Consider the following 24,743-nt stretch of genomic DNA (forward strand, 5'->3'; position numbering starts at 1 on the left):
CCGACCAATCAGGTTGTGAACGTATCACTATGCCTTTAGGTTCGCTGTCTTTAGGTTCGCTGTCAAAAATGGCAATGTTAACGCTAAGCAGACTGGGACCAAATGTATCATTTTCCTTTTTGGTCCGGACCAAATGAACCAAATGAACCGAACTACAAGTGTGAACACACCCTAAATGTGTTGGCGTAGTGAACCATTTTTTGAAAGGAAATTGTTTGTCAGAATAAAAATGCATGTTTGAGCATGATTTTTTTTTTTGTATATTAAAATTGGGTGTTATTGTTTTTAATTAGTGTGGGCTTCTTTCTTCCTTAAAGAAAGACTAGAGATCTTTTTTCCATTTTATGTATTCATGGCACTGCTTTTGTTTCATTTTTCTTTTCGTTCCAGGTGGTTGCACCTGTCAGAGAGACGTGTGCCCAGACTCTGGGTGTGGCCTTGAGGCACATGGCAGACAGTGGCGTTGCCATGACTGTGGACATTCTGCTTAAGCTGCTAACTGAAGACCAGTGGGAGGTTCGACACGGAGGCCTGCTGGGCATCAAATACGCTCTTGCTGTCAGACAGGTGGAAAAGACTCAAATTCTTATTGGCTGAGTTTGAAAGTGACGAACTTGTGATTGACATTCACACCTTGCTGACCCTCAGGATTTGATCGCAGAGCTGCTGCCCCAGGTTCTTCCTGCCATTACAGAAGGCCTGCGGGATCTGGATGATGACGTTCGTGCAGTGGCAGCAGCAGCTTTGATCCCAGTGGTGGATGGATTGGTTCAGTTACTGCCTACTAAGGTCTGAGTTCAAAGTTCACTCGAATTTGATGGCTAGTGCAGGTATAATAGCCAGTGTGGATATATAGAGAGCATGTCTTATCTACAGATGCTGATAATCTTAAAATAGTCTAATATTGGCCAGTTGGTCTGTCACTGCCAGTATCTGTGCCTACGGCACTCTGCATACCGGAGGTCTAGAGCACTTCTACCTATTACGTAGTCACCATGGACCTACGATAGTCCAAAGGTGTTTATAAGCTAAAGCAAACTTTTCTGGAAAGTTTGCTTTGGCAAGTTGTTTTGAACTTCTGAAACTCCAAACAAATTTCATTTTGGCATGATTTGATTTGAAATGGCATCACACAATTTAGTTCTTTGATTTTTGTTTGAATTATATTGGGGTCTTTACATCTAGCACTTATTTGCAGCAATTGCTCTAGGTTAATACCTCCATATCTATAAACTGCATGTATGCTTTATAGGTTCCCTTTATTGTGGACACACTGTGGAATGCCCTGCTGGAACTGGACGATCTCACAGCCTCAACTAACAGCATCATGACCCTCTTGTCCTCCCTGCTTGCTTACCCACAGGTCCGCCAGTGCAGGTGAGATTTCTCTATTGAAATATGAAAGGAGCTCTCGTGTTCATTGCCATTAATACCACATTTCCTGACAATGATAAAAGGGAAACCAAACTCCTGTTTTTCCTTTCCCAGCACACAACAGTCTCTCACAGTGTTGGTTCCTCGAGTATGGCCATTCCTGAGACACACAATTGCTTCTGTTCGTCGGGCTGCCCTAGAGACCCTTTTTACATTGCTTTCCAAAGCTGACCAGGTTGGATAATCTGTGTGAAGTCAAATACACATGAAGGATTGATATTTTCAGTTTTGAAGTATTTCTTCTTTCCTGTTTTCTGCTCTGATTTATACTTTTCCCTCCAGAGTTGTGCAGTGTGGCTGAATCCCATCATGCAGGATATGTTAAGACACATCTTTCAGTCCTGCATACTGGAGAGCAACCAGGAGATCCTAGAGCTGATACAGAAGGCATGACTTTCTCTGTTCCACTCTTTGAATGTTTTGTCTGATTGATATGTTAATTAGCTTATTAATATGTTGATGGTTTTCTAGGTGTGGGGGGAGTTGTTGCGACAGGCCCCGCAGCAGTATGTGGTGGCGGCCAGCTGTCCTTGGATGGGCGCCTGGCTCTGTTTGATGATGCAAGCACCACACATCCCAATAGAACCCAACATGTTGCTGGAAGTGAAAGCCCGCTTAAAGGTGAGGGTGGAGGTCCCTTTACCTGCGCTATACTGGAATAAAGAATCAATTTGACCTTATACAGCATCACATGCACATCTTCAAATAGTTTTACATACGTGAACTACCGTGTTATGTTTAAAGAAATGTATAGTTTTTTTTTCAGCAGCAATGCATGAAATTGATCAAAAATGGCAATAAAGGCTTTTGCATGTTGAAAAAATTCAAATAAATGCTGTTCTTTTGAAGTTTCTGTTCATTGAAGAATCCTTACAAAAATATTAAACGGCTTTATTAAAATATTAAACAGCTATTCAACATAGGAAATGTTTCATGAGCAGCAAATCAGCATATTAGAATTATTTCTGAATGATCATGTAACTGAAGACTGGAGTAACAATGCTGAAAATTCAGCTTTGCCATCACAGGAATAAATTACATTTGAAAATGTATTAAAATAGAAAACATATATTTAAAATTGTAACAATTTCACAATATTACTGTATTTTTAATCATATAAATGCAGCCTGAAAACATCAATAAGTCTTACCAACCCCAAACTTATACATGTGCTACAAACTTTCTGCCTGTCCAAAAGTAATAAGTACAGATATGACTCCAAGAAAGCAGATTTTACACAAGTTTAGCACTTCCCAGATTGAGAAAGTGCTTTCCGGGTTTTTTTTTCTTCTGTACAGTATGCATCAGACAGTCAACGAACGGACTGTGGGTGGTCCGTGGGCATACTGTCTGAGAATGAGACTAATCCATCCTACAACTTTCACACTTCACACTCATCCAGAAGCAGATCTGCTCTGAACTTCATTCTGTTATTCCGCAGGAGAAGGCTACTGGAAAGACCCGACAGGGATCTGTTCCAGTCAAGGAAACGGTCCAGGAGTACATCGGTGGAGTGGAGACTGTTACCGAAGACCCTGCCACGCGAGACTATGTGGTGACACGTGCACGTCTCATGGCTGCAAAGTGTGTGGAGGGGGAATTCTTTAAACTTTCTTGTTTTTCTGTCATATTTGAGTCTAACTGCTTTTGTGTCCTCCTAGGCTGTTGGGGGCACTGTGCAGTTGTATATGTGACCCAAGGTTGAATAGCTCTTCTCAGGAACTACGACCTGCGGAGTCTTTAGCACAACTTTTACTGTTCCATCTCAATTCCAAATCGGCCTTGCAGCGGATTGCGGTTTCCATGGTGATCTGTGAGTGGGCAGGCCTTCAGAAGGTGAGAATGGGAGAGGGTCAGTGTCGGGTTTATTTTTAAACATGTTAATGACGGTTTGTGCTGTCCTGCGTCATAGGAGTGTGAGCTGCTGTCCAGTGTGGTTCAGCCCCGATTGCTGGTCATTCTCTCAGAGCAACTCTACTACGATGAGATCGCCATTCCTTTTACTCGCATGCAGAATGAATGTAAACAGCTCATAGCGCTGCTGGCTGATGCCCACATTGACGTGAGAGAAAGAATCAACCCCACTGTATTCACCATCGATCAGGCTAACGAGCTGGTTAGTAAAAAACTCCAAGAGATAGAAAAAACTCTGGAGTTCTAGAGCATTCTACTTTAATTTCAAGAATAAGGTAAATTCTTGCCAGTTAATCAATATATATATATATGTATATATATATATAATATGGTATTGTGATGATGATTATAATGATGAGTATTATGATATTAAGTACAGGTGCTTATTCATCCCCTGGCTCTCTAGGTGACCACCATGTTCTCAGAATGCACCTCTTCTCTGAATCTCAAGTCAAGTCAGTTCAAGCTGCTGGACGGCAAGAGGCTGCAGGCTCGTTCCACTGTGTGCGAGACCAGCGCCGAGTGGCAGCAGCTGCAGCTGAGAGTTCATACCTTCACTGCCTGTGCTGTGGTAGGACTGGCCATGCTGCCAGATAAACTCAATCCTGTTGTCAGGCCCCTGATGGAGGCGGCCCGCCGCGAAGAGAACACACTCGTCCAGGGTTACGCGGCCTCCAACATCGCCCGCCTGCTGCAGCTGTGCGCTTCCAGATCTCCCTGTCCGAATGCCAAGATCGTGAAGAATCTCTGCAGCTCTGTGTGTGTAGATCCAAAGCTCACCCCTAGTGCTGCATGTCCTGTCCCTCCAGCCAGCACTCCAGCAATACAAGAGAGCAGTAAGGGTGAGCGGAAGACCATAGCTCCGATTCCCATTCATATTTTCATTGGCCATATTAATGAAACGGGATCAGAATGAATTTGTGCGTAAATTGTTTGTGAAGTGTCTCCATTTATGTGAAGTATTTATAAACAATTTCTACTAATTCTACTTTTAAGGTCCATTCTGGCCCATTTAAAATGATTTTTATAAAATTGCAAAAGCAAAATTGCAAAAAATACTAAAGTTTTTGTAGTTTTTTTTTTTCTAGTAGTAGAATTGGCAGTCCTATTTGTTAAGCATATTGGTGGTGTCTAGAAAGAAATATATTTTGGTGCATCCTATTCAATTTGCATGTTGCGGTTTGATGTGAGACTTGTTGTTTCAGGGGTTTTAGAGGTGTTGTGCATTTAATCTATCCTGCAGCATCTGTGGCAGAGAAGGATGCGATGCATCACATGGTGAACAAGACAAAGGGCATCATCACCCTTTACCGGCATCAGAAAGCAGCTTTTGCCATCACCAGTAAGAGAGGACCCACACCCAAAGCCCCCAAAACCACCAACAATGACCTGCCCCTCGTAGGCAGCATTACCACAGAAACAGATGAGGCATTTACAGCGTTATAATTAGCAGCTTTACAGTGTTCTCTTCAGTGATCTCATATGAGTGATGCGAACAGTCTCTGTGTAATACTACCTAGAGCAAGAAGCCGTGTCTTATCCAGAGGAGAGGGGCAGAGTTCTGCTTGATGACCGTTGCCAGGCATTTTGGTAAGGAGTTGTCAAAAACTTTGCCATATCTGTGGGAGTCCATGACCGGTCCACTGAGGAATGCGCTGAATGCTCAGGGATTTGGTATGTCTGCTTTAAATTCGTAACCTTTTTTTTTTTTTTTAAATGAATTGAGATTTGTAAAAAGCTCTTTATAGTTCAGACAAATGAAAATTTGATGAAAATGTACTTGCCTTCTGGCCATCCAGGATGTAGATGAGATTTTCTTCATTGGAAGAGATTTGGAGAAATGTAGCATCACAGCATTTCTCTCCTGATTCAGACAAGACAGCTTTTTCCACTGGAGAAAGCAATATTATAGATAGAGGACTCTTATTTTAGCCAAAAGCAGCAGTTTGAAGTTTAAAAATGTGTTGACGTATTTGTTCATTACAAACATGCACCTTTTTTGTTTATTGTGATGCTTTTATCATTTTGAACTATCCATTGGTGAGCAAGTGATATAATGCTACATTTCTCCAAATCTGTTTCAATTATTAGACAAACTATATCTTGGATGGCCTAAGGATAAATTTTCATTTTTGGTTGAACTATTCCTTTAGTAAATGCTCTTCCTGCTGCTCATTTGGTCTTTGTTGCAGATTCCAGCCAGTTGTTGAAGCAGGGAGACTCGGTTGCTCAGGAGCTTGTGAACTCTCTGCAGGTGCTGGAGGTCACAACAGGAGCCATGTCCCAAGAGCTCATCCCTTTAGTATGGACACATGCGCACATAAAACTTCAAGGACATCTAGTATCACTCAGTTAACAATGGCAGTTTTAACCAGTCTCCTCTTGTCTCTGTATCTGCAGTTGATGGAGCAGTTGGCTCTCCTGTGCACCTGTCTGCAACATCCATATACAGCCGTACGTCACATGGCCGCGCGCTGTGTGGGCGTGCTCAGCAAGATTGCTACTATGGAGACCATGAATGTGTTTCTGGAACATGTGCTTCCCTGGTTGGGTGCTATTGATGACAACACCAAGCAGGAGGGAGCCATCGAAGCCCTGGCCTGTATCCTCTGCATGTCACAAATCAAAATCAAGCTATTTTCTTGTATTAAAAATGCCTTTGCATTTCACGAAGGTGTTAAATTATAATGCTTCCTAAATTCTTAGAAATAGAGTAAGACGTACTACTAGTTTGGGGTCAGTAAGATGATTATTGTTATTAGTAGTAAGAAATTAACACTTTAATTCAGCAAGAACACATAATGGATGAAAAGTGACATTAAAAGCATGTATAATGTTTGAAAAGATTTCCATTTTAAATAAATATATTTTCAAAAAAAATTTCTTGAGCAGCAAATCAGCATATTAGAATGATTTCTGAAGGATCTGATGTGACACTGAAGACTGGACTAAGAACTGCTGAAAATTCAGCTCTGCCATCAGGAAAAATTACATATTAAAATGTATTAAAATAGAAAACTGTTAAACTGTAATATTTCATAATATTACTGTTTTTGTGGTTTTGTTTTTATCAAATAAATGCAGCCATGGTGAGCTTAAGAGACTTCAAAAACATACAATGTTGCCGACCTCAAAATTTTAAACAGTAGTGTACTAACATTTAGTGTGTGTACAGTGGTGTTCAGAACACAAATTATTATCCCTGAGCACAGTGTCCAGGTGTGATGGAGCAATTGGATGTGGATATCGTGCCCTACATCGTGCTGTTGGTGGTCCCTGTGTTGGGCCGTATGAGTGACCCCGGGGACAGCGTGCGATTCATGGCCACACAGTGCTTTGCAACCCTGATCCGACTGCTTCCTCTTGAGGTGAGCAATCAGTAACCAGCACAGTCCAGCATTCATGCTTTTAATAATTATTACTGATGTAAGACTTTCAGCAGAGAGTCTGAAGTGAGGAATGTCGGCATGTCTGTTCTCTCTACGCTGGAGCTCATCACTTTGTTACTTCTGTGCAGCTTTTTTTTCCTTTTCATCATAGTTTTTTTGTTCCTTTTAGGCTGGAATCCCAGACCCGCCGTCTATGTCTGAAGATCTAATTCGACAGAAGGCCAGAGAACGACACTTCCTTGAGCAGCTGCTTGATGGAAGGAAACTGGAAAATTATAAGATTCCTGTGCCCATCAAAGCAGAGCTCAGGAAATACCAACAGGTGTGTTTGCTTTTTACGCTTCTGCCCATGGAAATTTCTTTATTTTTTGGCAAATCCTGAGATTGAAGTGAGGCTAAGAACTGTAATTAAAAAGAAAGTCTGAGGCTAAGAACTGTAATTACAAAAAAAAAAAAAAAGTCTGACTGCATAAATCGCTGGCGATTTTCAATCGTTGCTTTTATACAAGTTCGTCCTGTTCTCTTTTGTAGGATGGAGTGAACTGGCTGGCATTTTTGAACAAGTACAAGCTTCATGGGATCTTGTGTGATGATATGGGTCTGGGTAAGACCCTGCAGTCCATCTGTATTCTGGCAGGCGATCATTTCCTCAGGTACACCCCAAACCAACTTCATAAAAGTGTTTTGCAGCATTTAAATAAAGTTAAAATACAAGACTTTATTTGACCTGCTGAATAATGTTGCTGCATGTGTACAGGGCTCAGGAGTACGCCAGGACAAAGGCCCCCGACTGTTGCCCTTTGCCCTCCATAGTAGTGTGCCCACCCACCCTGACGGGGCACTGGGTGGATGAGGTTGGGAAGTTCTGCTCTAAAGAGTATCTCAATCCTCTGCACTATACTGGCCCTCCTACGGAAAGAGCATGGTACCATCTTAAGAAATTGCTTGTTAAATGACTATTGACTTGTTGCCCATTTTAAGAAATTGAATAGGAAATCCATGTACAATTTTCTATTTCATTCTATGCAGGTTACAGCACCAGGTGAAGAAACACAATCTCGTTGTTGCCTCGTACGATGTCGTTAGAAATGACATTGACTTTTTCAGGTAACAACTTGTTAATTACATGTTTATCATTCACGGACTTCATATACAGTGGGGGAAGGAATATAATATTTCATTGTTTTGTTTTTTTTCTCTCATACAGGGATATTAAATTTAATTATTGTATCCTTGACGAGGGTCACGTCATTAAGAATGGAAAGACCAAACTTTCTAAAGCGATCAAGCAGTTAACCGCCAACTACAGAATAATCCTCTCAGGAACACCCATTCAGGTGAGAACTGAACTCTTCGATGGCTTGTATACGCTACCGTTTAAAAGCTTGGGGTCAGTAGAAAGAATAATTTTGGCAAAGGAGAATTTCCAGAAGACATTACTCCAGTCTTCAGTGTCACATGATCCTTCAGAAATTGTTCTTTCGATGCTCAAGAAACCGTGATTATCAGTGATAAACACATACGTGTTTTTCAGAATTCATTAATGAATAGAAAGTTCAAAAGAACAGCATATATTTGAAATCTTGTGTAACATTATAAATGCCTTTTTCACTTTGTTTTGGTCAATTCAATATCTTTGCTGAATTTAAGTATTAAAGTGCCCCTATTATGCCATTTTTAAGGTAATAATATTGTTTTGAGAGTCTCCTACAATAGGTTTACATGCATGCAAAGTCAAAAAATGCTTTTGTTTTCTCAAAATATGCAATTAATACCACCTCATTTTCCAATGATTCATTTGAAGCAGTTAATTATCTCTAAACCCCTCCTTTCCGTGAGCCTACTCTGCTCTGATTGGTCAGATGGCCTAGTCTGTTGTGATTGGTCTACAGCATACAGCGCGTGTCAGAAACGATACACCCATTGCCATAGTTCCATATTTTGAACACTCGATAGAAAATATAAACAGCTATTATTTATCATACTGAGAGGTTGTGATTCAGTGGAGCCAGATGGTCCAAATAAACTGGATACTGAGCCATCTTTCAAGAGCAAGCGTTTTGTGAATCCCGTGTTGAACTCGCCGAGATTAGAGAAGCAGTCGTCAGTAAAATGACGGGAACACAAGAAAAGATTGAGGTTGTACTGCTGTGGTACAGTGAAAAAAAATGTAATTTTAACCACTGATTCTTTGCAGCCTCATCTTTTGGAAGTGAAAATAAAACATTTACTTTGACAGTGTAGGACACAGCATCTTCTCGACACAAACAAGCTACAGTGTTTGAGGGCGGGGTCAAGTTGTTTGCGGCCAGCCGACGTAGAACAGAGTCAGGCATTATGCAAATGTGTTTCCCTGTGACGTGTAGCCTGACGACTCGTTTAGGCTGTTCAAATTCTTTCTTTTGGGAGACAGTAACTTTATTCATCGTGCACTTTCGGTTTTACAACTTTGCAAATTGCTTGCATTCACTTACAGCTACATTACACACTGCATGAAAGGCAATATTGGAAATGGCATAATAGGTGCACTTTAAGTTAATAAAAATCTTACTGACCCAAACCTCTGAATGGTAGTGTGCCTTTCAGATTTTGCGGACATATAGATTAATTTTGGATTAAAACACTGTCAAGTTTGAATTTGACAAGCTAATGACTGTACTTGTATTTTTTGTCTTTATAGAACAATGTTCTGGAGTTGTGGTCTCTGTTTGACTTCCTGATGCCAGGCTTTCTTGGTACTGAGCGTCAGTTTGCTGCCCGCTATGGGAAGCCCATCCTCGCCAGTCGAGATGCTAAAAGTTCCTCACGCGAGCAGGAAGCAGGTGTGAATTTTTTTTTTTTCTCCCCCCACTTCTGTGTCTCCTCATTGTAGCATCTCAGACTGAAGCTCTTCTTCAGCTTTTTACACTCTGTACTAAGGGAATCACTAGAGACTGAATCCTATTTCAAGACAATAAAGTTTTTTTTTTTATGTTGTAACTGTTTCAGATGTTTGAGTTATGAAGCAGCTCTTTAAGTCGTTTTAATAATGTTGTCATCTTTGGTCTAAAGTAATGTGTTGGTGTGTGTTTTTCAGGTGTGCTGGCAATGGAAGCGCTGCATAGACAGGTTCTGCCCTTCTTATTGAGGAGAATGAAGGATGATGTGCTTCAAGATCTGCCACCCAAGATCATACAAGATTACTACTGCAACCTGAGTCCTCTACAGGTACAAAACACAACAACAGGATGTTTATAAAAGATGTGGCTGGTGAAATTGACACACAATGAAATCACAGAATCTTGCTGTATTCAGAGGGGATATCTGTACTTCAGCACTACAAACTGTGCATAGTTCACTTTGGCTTTCTTGGCAGCAATCACAAAAAATTAAAAACCCTCGAGTTAATCTGTAATAATTTAAATAATTTAAAAAAAAAAAGTGTAATGAAATATTGGTGACAACTTTGTTCTGCTCAGGTTCAACTGTATGAGGACTTTGCTAAATCTCGCGCAAAGGTGAACGTGGATGACGTTATTTCCACAGCGTCTATGCAAGAGGAGGAAGAGAAACCCAAATTAAAGGCCACCGGACACGTCTTCCAGGTTGATCCCAGGAAGTCTTATAAGAGTGCAAGATTATCCTCCTCTCAGTCGAATAGTCTGTAATGTTCTTGTGTTGGATGTTTCAGGCTCTGCAGTATCTGAGGAAGCTGTGTAATCACCCAGCACTGGTGCTGACCCCTCAACACCCAGAGTACAAACACATCACAGACCAGCTGAGCAGCCAACACTCTAGCCTCAGAGACATTCAGCACGCCCCAAAACTCTCAGCCCTCAAACAGGTGCGTCCACTTATCTGTACTACCAAAGCATGCCCTTGTGTAATATCACCTAATATTAGTGTTCAAGTTATCTATATTAGTTTAAGTAATATAGTAATACGTTATATATATATATAATATTGTTTTGTTTTTTTTATTAATATCAGGCAAACAAATTTAATCCTTTTTTTTTGGTCATTTTCATCCAGTCATCAATAAATGCCTTTTAGTGTAAAATACAAGCAAACAACACCGTATTAGCAGCAGCATATATTTATTTTTGTCCTGGTTTCTGTTGTAGCTGCTGTTGGACTGTGGACTGGGTTCTGCTGGAGCATCTGATGGTGGCACAGAGGCTGTAGTGGCCCAGCACCGCGTTCTGATCTTCTGCCAGCTGAAGAGCATGCTGGACATCGTGGAGCAGGATCTGCTCAAAGCACAGCTGCCCACCATCACCTACCTCAGGCTGGATGGAAGCGTTCAGGCCGGCCTCAGACACTCTATAGTCTCTAGGTGAGAAAGCCACGCAAACTATCTTAGAAATATTATTTAATCTCAAGGGCAGTTCCATTTGGGTCACTGTATGGGATTTTATTTTTTTCCTTCAACAGGTTCAATAATGACCCGTCCATAGATGTTCTGCTGCTCACTACCCATGTGGGTGGGCTGGGTTTGAATCTGACTGGAGCAGATACTGTTGTGTTTGTGGAGCATGACTGGAACCCCATGAGAGACTTACAGGCCATGGATCGAGCTCACAGAATAGGACAGGTACGGAAGAGTTTTTTTTTTTTTTTTTTTTTTTTTTTTTTTGGTGTTTTTTTTTTTTTTTTTTTTTTTTTTTTTTTTTTTTTTCAGTGTAGAAGTGACGGGAAGCGAAGTGGGAGAGAGAGAGAGGGGGTGGGATCGGGAAAGGTCCTCAAGCCAGGATTCGAACTCAGGAGGACGCCCGTAAAGCAATGCTATCGGTGCCGACGTCATAAAATCATTTTGATGAAAAGCTCAGGCATTTCAGAATGACTAAAACAGTATTTTACATGTTGTGCAATAGATTTACACTCCACAGCAAAAAATGATGCAGTGTTTTGTTGTTTTTTTTGCTTTTTATTTTTATTTTTTATTGTGTCCCACATCAGTATTCATTTATTCAACTCATTACTGACATATTTCCACAAAAATCACATCCTGACTAGTCTATTTATACTAAAGTCACATTGCAAAAATAGGGAAAAATCTGATTTTTGGTCAACATTTAAACTGATATGTGAACATTAGCCCATTTGCCTCCATAAAATGAATGCATGTTTGTGTGTTTCAGAAACGTGTGGTGAATGTGTATCGTCTCATCACACGGGGCACGCTGGAGGAGAAGATCATGGGTCTGCAGAAATTTAAGATCACCATTGCAAATACAGTCATCAGCCAAGAGAACGCCAGTCTACAGACCATGGGCACAGAACAGCTGCTCAACCTCTTCACACTGGACAAGGTCAGTCCTTGCAGGCTGTTGCATGCATAGAAAACCCCTTCCAATGAGGCAGTGCTGCCCTAAATGCTGGTTTTGCACAAAAATAATGATAAAGTGAATTATAAAAATAATAAAATGACATGCACATTCATACTAATGCTTTTTGTGTTGATGTTTAGGATAAAGCAGAGAAGAGCGAGGCAGCAGGGTCATCCTCGTCTGGTAAAGCTAGTATGAAGTCTGTTCTGGATGGGTTGGGTGACCTGTGGGACCAACAGCAGTACGAGAACGAATACGACCTGGACGGCTTCATGCACTCACTTAAATGACCCCAGTTCAACACGCACAAAAAAAACCCCACAGAAATGACTTGAAGCCGTCTGATTGGACAACGGAGAGATGTGTGCAAGCACTGTAGCTTATCGGCCTTAAACACTCCAGTCTAACGCTCGTCACAGTCTTACAGCTCTTCCTCTTCCTGTAGGTTCTTACAATTCACTCAAGATTTATGATCTAAAACTGTCCATTATTAATGTGTCGCTGGAGGAACTCTTAAAGCTAATCTTACGAAGTTGAGTGTTGTACAGATGACAACCTCAGGATTTCCAGAACTCCCCATCAGTATCTGTGATGACAGTATTTCAGAACTGAATGAAGAGAGCTGGTGAGACGAGAACTGGAATGCACTGGAACGCTTCCGTGATCGCGTAGAATACGACTCTAATGGTTCATCCAGACCACTAGGAGGCGCTTGACTAACTCCTGTAGGATTATGAAGGGCTTGTAGCTGCTGCTCCATCAGAAACGTCTTACATGCACTGACTGAGATCTTTAGGTACAGCTGGAAGAGCAGCAGGACAATGGCCTCGGAAACATTGTAGAGTTTTAAAAGGAGAAAATAGAACTAAATATTTCTGTTATTTGCCTTTTTGGTAAGCTGGTAGAATTTTAATAAATTCTAATGAGCTCTCTTTAAAATTCCTTGTCTGTGAGCGTTTATGAAAAATGTGTGAATGAGCAGCTAAACCAGACAATTAAGTATTATGCAAAGGGCACATTATACAAAAAAATAAATCAAATAAAATAATCCATATATATATATATATACACATTTTTTTTTTCAGTAAACTCTGTGCTGCATGACACCTAAATTCTTCATTATATGTGGCTTAGCTGCTCATGTGTTTTTATATATATATATATTTATTTTTTTTTATTTTTTTTTTATGGACAGTGGGTGAATTTTTTTTTAAAATTTTTGCCTGTTTTGTAGAATATTGCACCTGCTATTCAAAATGAAGTTCAATTTCACATCTTCTCAAAAACATCTGTGATGATAAAGTGTCAGGGGAAAAAATATTTTAATATTATTTTAGATAAGTTGTCCATTTCCTGCAGCAGGTGGTTGGTTTGTTTACATTCCAGCAGTGAAATTTTACAAGAGAACGAGACTGCAAAAGATGACAATGTTTCACAGTGTCATACAATTACGTTTAATAAGATTTGCTGTTTAGTACAGAAAAGGGAAAAATCATGAAGGTGGGAAAAGCTTGTAAGCATTAGCAGCACTGCGCTTATTTTATCCCAAAAATCCTTTAATCACAGTTTTACTGCAAAGTTAGACAAGCAGAGGTCCAAGTTAACAATCTCAAAGCCTTGCGAAGATGGAACCAGAAGTGAAATATGAAATTAAACGTTTAACTGCGTTGGGGAAAAGTAGGTTTTTAATCATTTTGAAAAACGACAAATGGAGCTAAAAGTGTGGTAGAAGAGAACAACCACAAGCCAAAATGAGCCAACTAGATATTACAGACATGATTTTTTTTTTTTGGTAAAAGTCACTAAACACAGGACATCTTCTAACTGCACAGCTTATCAAATGATTTAAATGGTAGCAATATAAGAAAAACTTAAGACAAAGATGGTTTGAAAGAAAATGAGGTACTTTTAGGAATTTTCATGTTTGTGTTAACAGTGCTTCAGAGGCTGTTACCATGACTACATGAAATCTAAGCCACTACACTGCGCTCCTAAATCAAATGCGTTCTGGAAAACATCATGTCACTCGGTTAAATAAACACAGACTGCATTGTGACCGTGAAAGTGGAGCTGCAGAGCGTCAGCAGTATCAGAACTCATGATTATATCTGTCTTGACTGGGTTTCGTCACAACCGCACATTTGCTCCATTCTGTCCTTGTTTTTATTGCCCATTCATCGTTACATTTTAATCCGCCCAGAAATAGCTAACATTAATGGTTGAGGAATAAGTGTGTAAAGAAAACACAAATAAAAAATAATGGAAAATATGTTTAAATTCTTCTTTTTTTTTTTTTTTTTTGTTGCAAAAAATCTCTAAAAAATAATGAAAAAATTTCTCAGTACAAAGGCTACATTACTACTGGAAGATACTAGCACGTCGAGTAAATACACAGTAGAAAATGATTTTAGTGAATCACAATGCTCGCAATGAAAATAAATCTGCAATAAAGATTTATGCCTTTTTCTGTTCTTTTTCTTTTTTTCTTTTTTACAAACAGTACAAACAGTATTGCACATTACAACAAAGAATCGAGGTTCTCAGCCTTTAAAAAAAGTACTAATTCAAGTTTTGGGTGAGTAGAAGGCCACCACATCACACCACACCGCATCTGGGGCTTTCCATCAAGTTAAAGTTAAAACGTTTAATATTTTTTCAGCTTCCATCTTGCCAAAAATCATAAAGATTTTTGTCATCCGTAAACTGTTGGGCAAGTTACTTCCAAAATGTAATACATTATATATTACTAGTTACTGTCTTTTGAAAGTAATTAGTTACATTACAATATTACTGTCTCTGAATTGTAATGCGTTACACTACTTTTGAGTTACTTTTGAGTTACTTTCACCAAAATATCCACAGAAGTATTATAAAATGCCAAAATGTAGTTTATTGCAGCTCATTCTACACCCAGTGGAGGGTAAAGTGGTAGGTCTATATAGCATAAAATATATTTTGTAATGCGTTACTCCCAACACTGTCCGTAAATGATATAAGGTTAACAAATCGGGGCGTGTGCGCTTTACAAAACAAAGGGGAACACTACATCATTTCACGAAAACATAAAAATATAAACAGAAGATTTCACAACTCTGGTCACCATAGTAAAGGTCTGATTGTAAATATATAAAAACCTAAGTAGCATGTTCAGTTGACTTTATAAGCAGCCAATGGCCTGTTGACCCTATATAATATATATATTTATATAAAATATATATATTTTATAATAGTAGCCTAATAAGATCAGATGTTTGTGGAACACTGATGTCGCAGCGGGGACAGCGGCTGTACTTCAGCTTCCTACAGTAATAAAATAATACAGCTCCAACTCCTCCAGTTGTTTTTGTTTTTAATTTTTTTTCCAAAAATAAAATTAAAAGCAAATAAGCACGACAAAAATAAAATTAAGCATCTGTTAAATCTTTTTTTTTTCTCTCTAGCAGAATTAAATTAATATAGATATATAGTCTTTATTTGAATAAACTTAGAAAATATCAATCTCTCTCATATTTCGAAATTGAGGTATTGCAAAAGATTACGTCAGTCAGAAAGCACAATTATTTTTCTATTAAAAAAGAAAGAAAGAAAAAAAACGCTGACTGTTCAACCATCCAGATACAAAGTGTAGTGCATAAATATGATCTTACTACACAGAAGGAACAAACAGAAAAATCTGGGCAGGGAAAAACATCACAAACACACCCAGAATTCACCATCGTCGGGATCAGGGTTACCCACAATCCTCTTTCTCTCCATCGGTACAAAAGTAGTGTTCGCATTTGTTGTTCTTCCAGACTAATGAACTAAACGTGCCAACCTAAAGTTGACCGTTTTTGACTCTCGGATAAGACGCGTTTCTTCGCGTTCCTCTCCACCATCTCTCAACTTAGTTTCAAAATGTCCCCCGTCGACATTAGCATGTCATGATTCTACTTCAAGCTTTGCTGGATAATCTGGATATAAATGCTGCGGCTGCGCGAGGTAATTCCGCCCGCCGTCTTAAAGTTAGGTTTAGTGATTAAGAGCCAGTGTTCGCTTATTCTCCCAGAGTCACCGGTCGGACACAGTATTGTGACTCGTCGGCGTGCAACGTAGTGTAATTGGTCATTTCGAGTCGGACAGCTCTTTGGTACTGATGCGACGCGAGTCGAAGTGTGCGGGATCCGCGGAGAGAAGGGACCATATGTTTACATACGCTAGTTTCACAGGACGTTCCATGTCAGACATCAGTAACAGTTCAAGCGAATCACAGTTCTAGGCGTCGTCTAACTGAACTACATAGTGTATAAAAATTGCACAATTCTATGAACAATCACTGCTAAAATTACTTCACCTGTTAAAGACATTTCGCTAGGAGATCCTACAATTACAAAATTGTAATTGTGAGCTTGTGAGCTGTGAGTTTCCACCACGGAATACAAAAAAAAAATAAAAAATTAACAATTCTGATTTTTTTTTCCTCGCAGAAGTCAAAATTGCAAGTTTATATCACAATATGGACATTTTTCCAAATTGTGACAGAATTCTAACGCTTTATATCACAATTCTTGATTTTTTTCTCGTATGATATAAGCTCACAATCGCAAAAAAAAAAAAAAAAAACAATAAAAAAAATAAACCGGTAATTGCAGCTTTTTATCTCACAATTCTGACTTTTTCTCTCTCAATTGCGAGTTTATATCTCACAATTCAAACTTTTTACCCCTCACAATTCTGAGTTTATCTTTCACAATTTGGACTTTCCCCCCACTTTTTTTTTTCCTGTGGTGGAAATAAGCATCCATAATGCTCCATATCGCTCGTCCATCGTGGAGGAAATGAAAGTGAGACCCGATTTTACAGCATGCATCGCAGACTCATTAACATGCAGTTTCGGTGCAGACGCAGACCCTTCGGAGCGCTCGTTCTCCTGAATAAAGTATGACCGTATGGACTCATACCACGGATTTAGCAGCAAAAGCTATTGCAGCATTACATGTAGATAATACTAAAAAAACTCGTAAAAAATTAAGCCTAAAAAACTGAAGCGAACAGAAAGACATGCTTGCATGAGGTAGCCTATTACTATTCATTTCAACATGGAGAGCAAATGGGGTTTTACTCTAATAACTCAAGTGTGTGTGTGTGTGTTTTAACAGCTCACTTAAACACGATTTTCTTAATGAATTCTTTTTACCTTTGGTAACTTTTTTTGTCAACATCTAGGGGGGAAATTCCTACCACTCTGTTTTTCACAATAAGTGCATGCTCCTTTAAAAAGTCTGACACCCAAAATGTATTATCTATGTGTATATAGATAAATATAAAATAAAAATATATCCTTTTTGTAAATGTACTGTATATATTATATATGTAGTCTCACACTGCCTAATGTTACCTATATGGAGCACTAAACCAATCAAACGAAGGATAATGATAGAATTAAAGCACAACATCCTGATAAGCGTTAACATCGACTGTTTGTGCCAAAGTGCAACGTTTGAGCACGCAGACTCAAAATTCATATTTTCCTAAGTGTTTGTAAGCAGAGAATATAGTGGACAGAGATATCATGATATTTGTTTTCTAAAAACAAGATGAGAGGGGAGATCTGTGGGTGGAGAGGGTGATGTGCCGCTTCATCAGCTCCAGTGGAAGGACACGTGCCGAGGTCGATCTCCGCCTTCCTTCACCAGCGGTTTGTGGAACTCGCGGCCGGCGCGTGAGTGGATGCTCGCCCAGCAGTACTCGCAGTAATACTGCAGACAGGTGACGTTGGCACAGAAAAAAGGGGCGAACTTTCCTCCGCAGCGAGCGCCCTGACATTCATCGCACATCTGATCGTCCAGCACGTATGGTTTCACCTCCACCTGCAGACACGGGCAGACAGAGCGATTATAGAGAGAGAAACTCAAAGCTACATTCTTGTTTGGTTTATGTGGGGTCAGGTTTAAAAAAAATAATAATTTGCATTAAATTGATCAACAGTGACAGTACAGACATTTATAATGTAACAAAAGATTTCGATTTCAAATATATGCTGTACATTTGAACTTTGTTATCACAAAAATACAAAAGGTTCAAACGCTCACTGATGTTCCGGAAGGAAAAACAAAGCATTAAGCATTATTCACACTGCCCTTTTTTGCAAGTGAACCAGAAATTGTAAACCAAACCACATGTGTGCTAAGGTCATCCATTCATTGGAAAGAAATTCTCAAGCAGGGAAAAACAGGAAGTGCAAAACAGGCTAATCATGGAGATCTTTCGTAGTGCAGTTTTTATTCTTTTTACTGATTTGGTGTTATCAGATACTAACGCAATATGAAGAAACTTATGAGCATCATATGAGACAATGTCATACGACAGGGGTCGGCAAGTAAGTTTATCATCGGGCCAAAAAAAATTTTCGCCACTAGATGGCGGGCCAGAACATAGTCAAAGAATAATTTAAGAAATTAATTGATGAAAAATGCAACTACAATTGCCTGTGACAGACTGTGCTCCGCCTTCGCTCCGCGTCTAAAGCATTTCAATTTGTTTGAAATATCACTGTTCTGTTCATAAGGTATATAAAAAAATTTAATAAATAAAATAACAGGAGAGTTTCAAAGTGGCTTATTGGAACACTAGTGTGCAAACTTTTTCCTACCACATGACAAGCTAATAACATGGTTGTCAGCATTAAAAGGTATAATTGCTGCTTTTTGCAGTGCAAATTTAGTTAGTTATGAAAATAGTATGTTTTCGTCAGTTATTTTACCTACGGATCGATGCATTTCTTACAGATTTCTGCTCATTCGAAATCGGATACAGATGAAGTAGCACTGTAAGATCACATTTGTTTGAATGCATTATTGAGAGAGCGATTGCGTATGAATAAGTGTTGTTTAAATCATGCTTTCAGCTGAAAATATTCAGTATCTAGAAGGAACAAACAAATTCCTTGAGAACTATAACTTCCCGCTCATTGCCATCATCATAGCCTAAATGTTTAACATGTGAATTCTTGCTAAATATGCAGTTATATTACGGGCCGTTGGCATGAATTGTACTCGTGATGGAGCGGTGGTGGAGCGCTCTTTGAGCAAGTGAAAACCACGATGCTCCGACTTTTAAAAAATCCGCTCCTCACTCCAGTCAAAATCACACCGCTCCACTCCGCTCACATACTCTGATTGTGAGTAACTGTTGCTGTCATGACAGATCTATTTCAGAACCAGCCGCTATCAAAATAATCTGGCTGCGGGCGCGGGCCAGATATTATTGCTGGCGGGCCAGTTTTCATATTTATGAGTCCCTCAGTTGTCCTCAGTGTGAAATTTTGACCACAACTATATATATATATATACACACACACACACACACACACACACACAGAGCATCTAGTTTTAGTCCAGTGACCATCAGCTATTTACTTCTAAATAACATTCCCAAAACAGTCCAGTAAGTCCAGTGTGTACATATGCGCACAGGAATAGCATGGAGCTATAATTAACAAACGCCACGTCTGAGACTTCAAATGGCTGTCAGGCCTCCAGAAGCTCATGGTCATGTTGATTACACACAGTCTGCTCTGGGGTTTCCACAGTCTGTATTGTTGGCCGTATGGAAACAGCCTGCAGGAAAACCATGGTACAGAAACTGCCACTATGCAATCACATCTAGAATTACTGTTATAAAAGTACAGTACAAACCTCTTCTGGGACTCGTCTAGTTAATACAGCATTTATAGCATTCTGCTAATTTTTTTAATGGCCCGTGATTAAGTAGACTTACAGTTTGTAAAGACTCTGACACAACTGTTCTTCAGTGCATCTCATGCAAACTGTCTGGTAAACTCTGGCTGCGTTTCGAAAGGTCAAATGGCAAGTTCAAGTAGTTTCAAGTAAAATGTCACATTATAAAGTGTCGCCGATGGTATCGCTGTAGCTTAATGACTCATTTTATAAAGTTCAGTGCATTAGGAGCAGTGTTCTTTTAATATTATTGAGATACTATTATAGTGTTTACTCAATATTTTGAATTTGTTTTCATTGTAATTTTAGTTAAAGTTTTAGTAATTTTATTGTGTTTTTAATTTGTATTATTGTTTTTTTTAAATATCTATATAGTTTTTATTCATTTTTTTTCAGTTTTAGTTATTTTAGTACATGAACCTAAACGAAATGAATATTAGAAATGTTGCTTTGGCAATTAGCTAAAAAAAAATCAGTTAACAATAAAGAACAAATACATTTTTTTTAAACTTTATTTCAAGTAACGCAAATGTTTTATTTTGTATTTTTTAATGGTTTTAGTTTAATAACCCTGAAGGATTATTAAACGAATCCAACCCTGATGGATTCATGAAAAGCGAAAAGACGCTGTCTCTGCATTGTGTGTAATGACAGACATTTGAGAGTTCGTCCTTACATGAGCTCACTCACCCGTTTGTCAATGTCATTATGCTGCAGCTGGACGAATCGGGCACTGATGGCAGCGATGTAGCTCTGCTGATTGGAGAAGGCCACTCGGCCCGCACCTTTAGGGTATTTGAGTTCTGGATCAGTGTCAATGCCGGCGTAACACACACCTCCATACAGTCTGTCCATGATCATAGCCAGCTCCACTAAACACACACAGAGGAGAATCACGGCATTATACAGAATATGATTACATTAATGACATATTTGATATTTGGGAGGACAACAAAAGTCTGAGATACTGTATGAGAGAAATTCACCTGCTCGTAGAGGTCGTGGAACGCCTCCCACAAAAATGGTCTTGCGTGGGTCAAGAGGCTGAGAGCCATCCATCACGAAATCACTGTCACTCAGGTTCCACGGGCGAATCTGGACCTGAGAACGAAAGACTGTTCATCTCTAGAGGAAATTCAATGCAAGACGCTTGTTTTAAGACCTAGTAGGGACAAACTAGTTTTCTATGAGAAGGTCAGGTGAATTTGGGCATCTCAAATCTACCCTGTAAATTGTATTAGCTTATTACACTAATTATTTATTTAAATACATTTTATGTAATTAATATACACAATTAACTAAAAATATATATAAAATGAATATACATAATATAATTTTTTTATTTGACTGTGTGTGTGTATATGTATATATATATATATATATATGTGTGTGTGTGTAACCTGCAGAAGGAAGAGCATGACAGATGAGACAGTCTCTGGCTTCACAGAGTCAGACTGCAGCCAAGACCAGAAGAGCCTTGACTAAGAGTCACAAGAAAGAACAAAAACCGCTGCTGATGGCAGAGACTGAAATGAGTCTGCATGGAGGAATAAAAACAACCAGCCTGAAAGTAACAGTAACCATTCATTCCATCTTTAAAGAGTCTAAGAATGAATAACTGATGATCAGAACAGGAAGATCAAACAATTTGAGACGCAATCTCATACACATATACACACACACCCACAGTATTTATCAATTTACACACACACACACACACACACACATATATATATATACACACATTCAATAATGTAATACTAATCAAGCAGTAATTGACAGTACACCTACAATAGTGTCTTCCATGTTCACTTGTTCACTCATAGGACACCGTTTCATTCCTGTATCTGCTGATGGGACAGATGTGAGCAGAACAGAGCTAGAACTAAATATGGGAGGGGCATGATTGACTGGGGCGGAGCTATGCTAAGGTGAAATCGGGACAGAGTGTTTCTTGTAGCTGAAATGAGTCCTGACTGAACACTGGGGAAACGGAATTGTCTACAACATACCACTGTCATATTTATTTCACATCACAGCTACCACTAACATACATATTATAGTTACAAATATTTTTAAGCCAATTCCTATACAGTCTTTGACATTAACCAACATACACAGTCGATCTCTACTGGTCCTATGCAGTATAATGTTGTATTTGTTATTATATCATGTATTTTTGCACAACCATAACATCCAGGACCAAAACTATCAATTTTATGAATTGACAAAGAATGGTTATTGTCTGTGAATTCATGACGTCCATCATGAATCAAGTCCTTCTGAAGTGTTTTTCCTTTATAACACTGCAGTTTGAGAACATCAGGATCAGAGCCAGCAGAAAGACCAGAGGGAAGAAAAGAACAAGGCTTTCTGCTCCAGGGAAAGAGAGAGCGATAGAGTGTAAGCAACTGAAAGAACAGAGAAATATGAACAGCGTTGGGAAAGTAAATCAAAGACATCAAAAGAAATCAGAGGAGTGTGCGGTGAGAGATTTATGTATAAGCATCAGCATTTGCGAGTGAAAACTACTGCGTGCGACTATGAAAAATGTTTTAGGAGCACCAGTGCGACTAACCCGATCATCGTCATATTTGTGATTGCGCTCAGGGGAGCTTCAAAGGTTTCTACGTGTTTTTGCAGCGTCGAGTAATGTATCACAGATATAGATGTTGATGTAGACAGGGTGTAAATAAGAGATTCATTGCGCAGTGTAGAGAGCTTCGTGCAGTGTAGAGAGCTTCGTTGATTATACATGTGAGATCGAGATGAACTAAGATGAGCGACAGCAAGATACTTTTAATAAAGTTATAAAAATTACAAAGGTAAAAACAAAATTCCACTGTAAATCACTTTGAGTCAAATATCACCTCGTAATGGGAAGGCACAAGTGCTCCTAAAAAGAAAAGTAAGCGTAGAGCCCGGTGTTATTTTTATTAATAAACAACAATAATAATATATTTTCCCATTTAATCCTAAATGAACTACTGTGTTTTACTATAATAAAATATAATAAAATATTTACCATTTTTATGCTTGAAAAATAAAAATTTTAGTAGAGAACAAAGCCTTTTGTTTTGATTGTGTAATTCCTGTACCCACCAGCAGGGGCTAACTGGACCATGTTAACCAGCTAAACCTTGGCTTCACTTCCATCCTGCTTTCCAGCTGGTTTCTGAACAGAAGGAGCTCTTAAATAAATCTCAGCGTTAGTGATAAGCGTATAACAGCACCACAAGAAAGCATTTAACCCTTTTTAATGTGTTTAGAGCCTCTGCGCTGACCTCAGTCCTGCCCACTGTGAGTCATGATGCTTTACACAACACTGGATGGAAAAATGACCAGCATCTTCCATTCACTCAGTCTGGATCAGTGTTTCATATGAGCTGGAGGAACAATGAGAACATCTGCAAACAGCAGTTGCACACAGGACGGCGCAGGCATGAGGACTACAGGAGTCCAAATATATAAAATCCACAAGTACAGATCATTATACAGAGCAGAAATCTCATAAATGAAGAAAAATACAGTGGCCTCAAAAAGTACTTGGACACTTAAACCGTTCTTAATGTGTGAAATCATTGCATTATATAACAAAATAACAAACCAAGTGACATTTATTCATACTAACCCTACCGAACATTTTCATCACAGAGCACAGGACTTTTAACTATAAAATTAATTTGATTAATTAATCAGCATTTCATGTAAATAATTTGAAATTTTTTTTAACTGAATGAAAGATATCTATATGCTATACATATACAGTATGTATATATATATATATATATATATGTATGTGTATAATAGCAAAAAATAAATAAATAAAAAATAAAAAAATATATATATATATATATATACACACACTATTATATAATAGGAAGGATATCGTATCAGTGGTATGAGAACTGTACCTGTGCTCTGTTTACCCTTCCAAACAAACTCTGTCACCTCTATCCAGATACTCACACAAACACAATGCACACGTGTAGTGAAATGCAGTAGGTCTCTCCCTCTGGGTGTGTATCTGTAAGTACTTGTCTGTGTGCATCTGTTCAGTCCACAGTAATGAACACCTGGAGGCACTTTGACGCAATAGAGACCAATCTGACGCACAACACAACAGTTTCCTGACGTGCTGAGACCAAACACTGACCAGCATCCACACAATAGACTCCCCCATGTTCCAGTGACCCTTATAGACAACGAAGATTTCAGCCCGAGCAAAAGCACCATCATTTCTGCGAGCACAAACATAAAGAAGGCGACAGGTTACCTCTTCTGCGACCATAGCTCCTGGCTGTTCGAGAGCAGAGAGACGGGTGAAGAGAGAGAAAGAGGGACATGACAGAGGGGACAGACAGAAAGAAGGGGGAGAGAGACAGACAGGGTTTTTCAAGCTTGTTTTCACTTGTCGTTGCATATGAAACACTTCGTAAGGCAATATTAGTATGCATTGCCGCAAGAGATCATGGTCATGGTTCAAGTTACAATTAGTTAAACTGTTGACGTGTTTATTGCTAGCTAATGGAAAAACAAATCCACACAATCCAACAAATCTAAATGGCACAAAGATTTGAAGGAAATTTTATTGCAAAAAATATTTTTTTTGTTCAAAATAGTTAATTTTAAATGTTATAAAATTATCAAATTAAAAATACATTCGATTTTTATTTTTATATATGTTAAAGGTGCAATAGGTGATTGTCTTCAGAAACATTTTTTGTTATGCTGGTTGAAAGTCTCTTCACATCCCGATAGCAATCTTCAACATCTGCAGCTGTATTAAAGTGCAGCAGGAGAGATGATGTCAGTGTCATTACCTTTAGGGGGAAAATAGGATTTGCTTTCTGCTTTATGAGGCCAGTCCACCACCAGGTGACCATAGCGACGGAAACTGTTGGTGATCTCATCTGTAGGACAAATGGAAAGTATTTAGGCCAAAATATGGATTTACAATGAACATTGTAACAAAAAAA

General features: G+C 38.9%; 2 protein-coding genes across 2 annotated transcripts in view; one reads left to right on the forward strand and one right to left on the reverse strand.

The window, feature by feature from the left end:
• Positions 1-12,977, forward strand: part of LOC107719202 (TATA-binding protein-associated factor 172-like) — a 16,700-nt gene extending 3,723 nt beyond the window's left edge. Inside the window, exons 2-29 of the mRNA XM_016526573.1 lie at positions 391-567; positions 649-789; positions 1,253-1,377; positions 1,489-1,609; positions 1,717-1,821; positions 1,906-2,055; positions 2,876-3,018; positions 3,096-3,270; positions 3,347-3,550; positions 3,755-4,190; positions 4,592-4,776; positions 4,869-5,022; positions 5,541-5,650; positions 5,749-5,950; positions 6,568-6,716; positions 6,907-7,059; positions 7,269-7,390; positions 7,495-7,662; positions 7,767-7,844; positions 7,945-8,074; positions 9,418-9,559; positions 9,814-9,944; positions 10,196-10,321; positions 10,408-10,560; positions 10,841-11,052; positions 11,151-11,310; positions 11,858-12,028; positions 12,187-12,977. Of these exons, the coding sequence (XP_016382059.1) occupies positions 391-567; positions 649-789; positions 1,253-1,377; positions 1,489-1,609; positions 1,717-1,821; positions 1,906-2,055; positions 2,876-3,018; positions 3,096-3,270; positions 3,347-3,550; positions 3,755-4,190; positions 4,592-4,776; positions 4,869-5,022; positions 5,541-5,650; positions 5,749-5,950; positions 6,568-6,716; positions 6,907-7,059; positions 7,269-7,390; positions 7,495-7,662; positions 7,767-7,844; positions 7,945-8,074; positions 9,418-9,559; positions 9,814-9,944; positions 10,196-10,321; positions 10,408-10,560; positions 10,841-11,052; positions 11,151-11,310; positions 11,858-12,028; positions 12,187-12,336 (4,473 nt within the window). The 3' untranslated portion in view covers positions 12,337-12,977. The remainder of the gene's footprint in view (positions 1-390; positions 568-648; positions 790-1,252; positions 1,378-1,488; positions 1,610-1,716; positions 1,822-1,905; positions 2,056-2,875; positions 3,019-3,095; positions 3,271-3,346; positions 3,551-3,754; positions 4,191-4,591; positions 4,777-4,868; positions 5,023-5,540; positions 5,651-5,748; positions 5,951-6,567; positions 6,717-6,906; positions 7,060-7,268; positions 7,391-7,494; positions 7,663-7,766; positions 7,845-7,944; positions 8,075-9,417; positions 9,560-9,813; positions 9,945-10,195; positions 10,322-10,407; positions 10,561-10,840; positions 11,053-11,150; positions 11,311-11,857; positions 12,029-12,186) is intronic.
• Positions 12,978-16,796: 3,819 nt separating this feature from the next.
• The window catches only part of LOC107719219 (cytoplasmic polyadenylation element-binding protein 3-like), a 37,990-nt gene continuing 30,043 nt past the window's right edge, over positions 16,797-24,743 (reverse strand). The window contains 4 exon segments of the mRNA XM_016526594.1: positions 16,797-17,895; positions 20,455-20,636; positions 20,751-20,865; positions 24,559-24,677. Of these exon segments, the coding sequence (XP_016382080.1) occupies positions 17,668-17,895; positions 20,455-20,636; positions 20,751-20,865; positions 24,559-24,677 (644 nt within the window). The 3' untranslated portion in view covers positions 16,797-17,667.

Source organism: Sinocyclocheilus rhinocerous, unplaced genomic scaffold (genome assembly GCF_001515625.1).
Source record: "Sinocyclocheilus rhinocerous isolate Xijiao unplaced genomic scaffold, SAMN03320098_v1.1 scaffold513, whole genome shotgun sequence".
NCBI lineage: Eukaryota > Metazoa > Chordata > Actinopteri > Cypriniformes > Cyprinidae > Sinocyclocheilus > Sinocyclocheilus rhinocerous.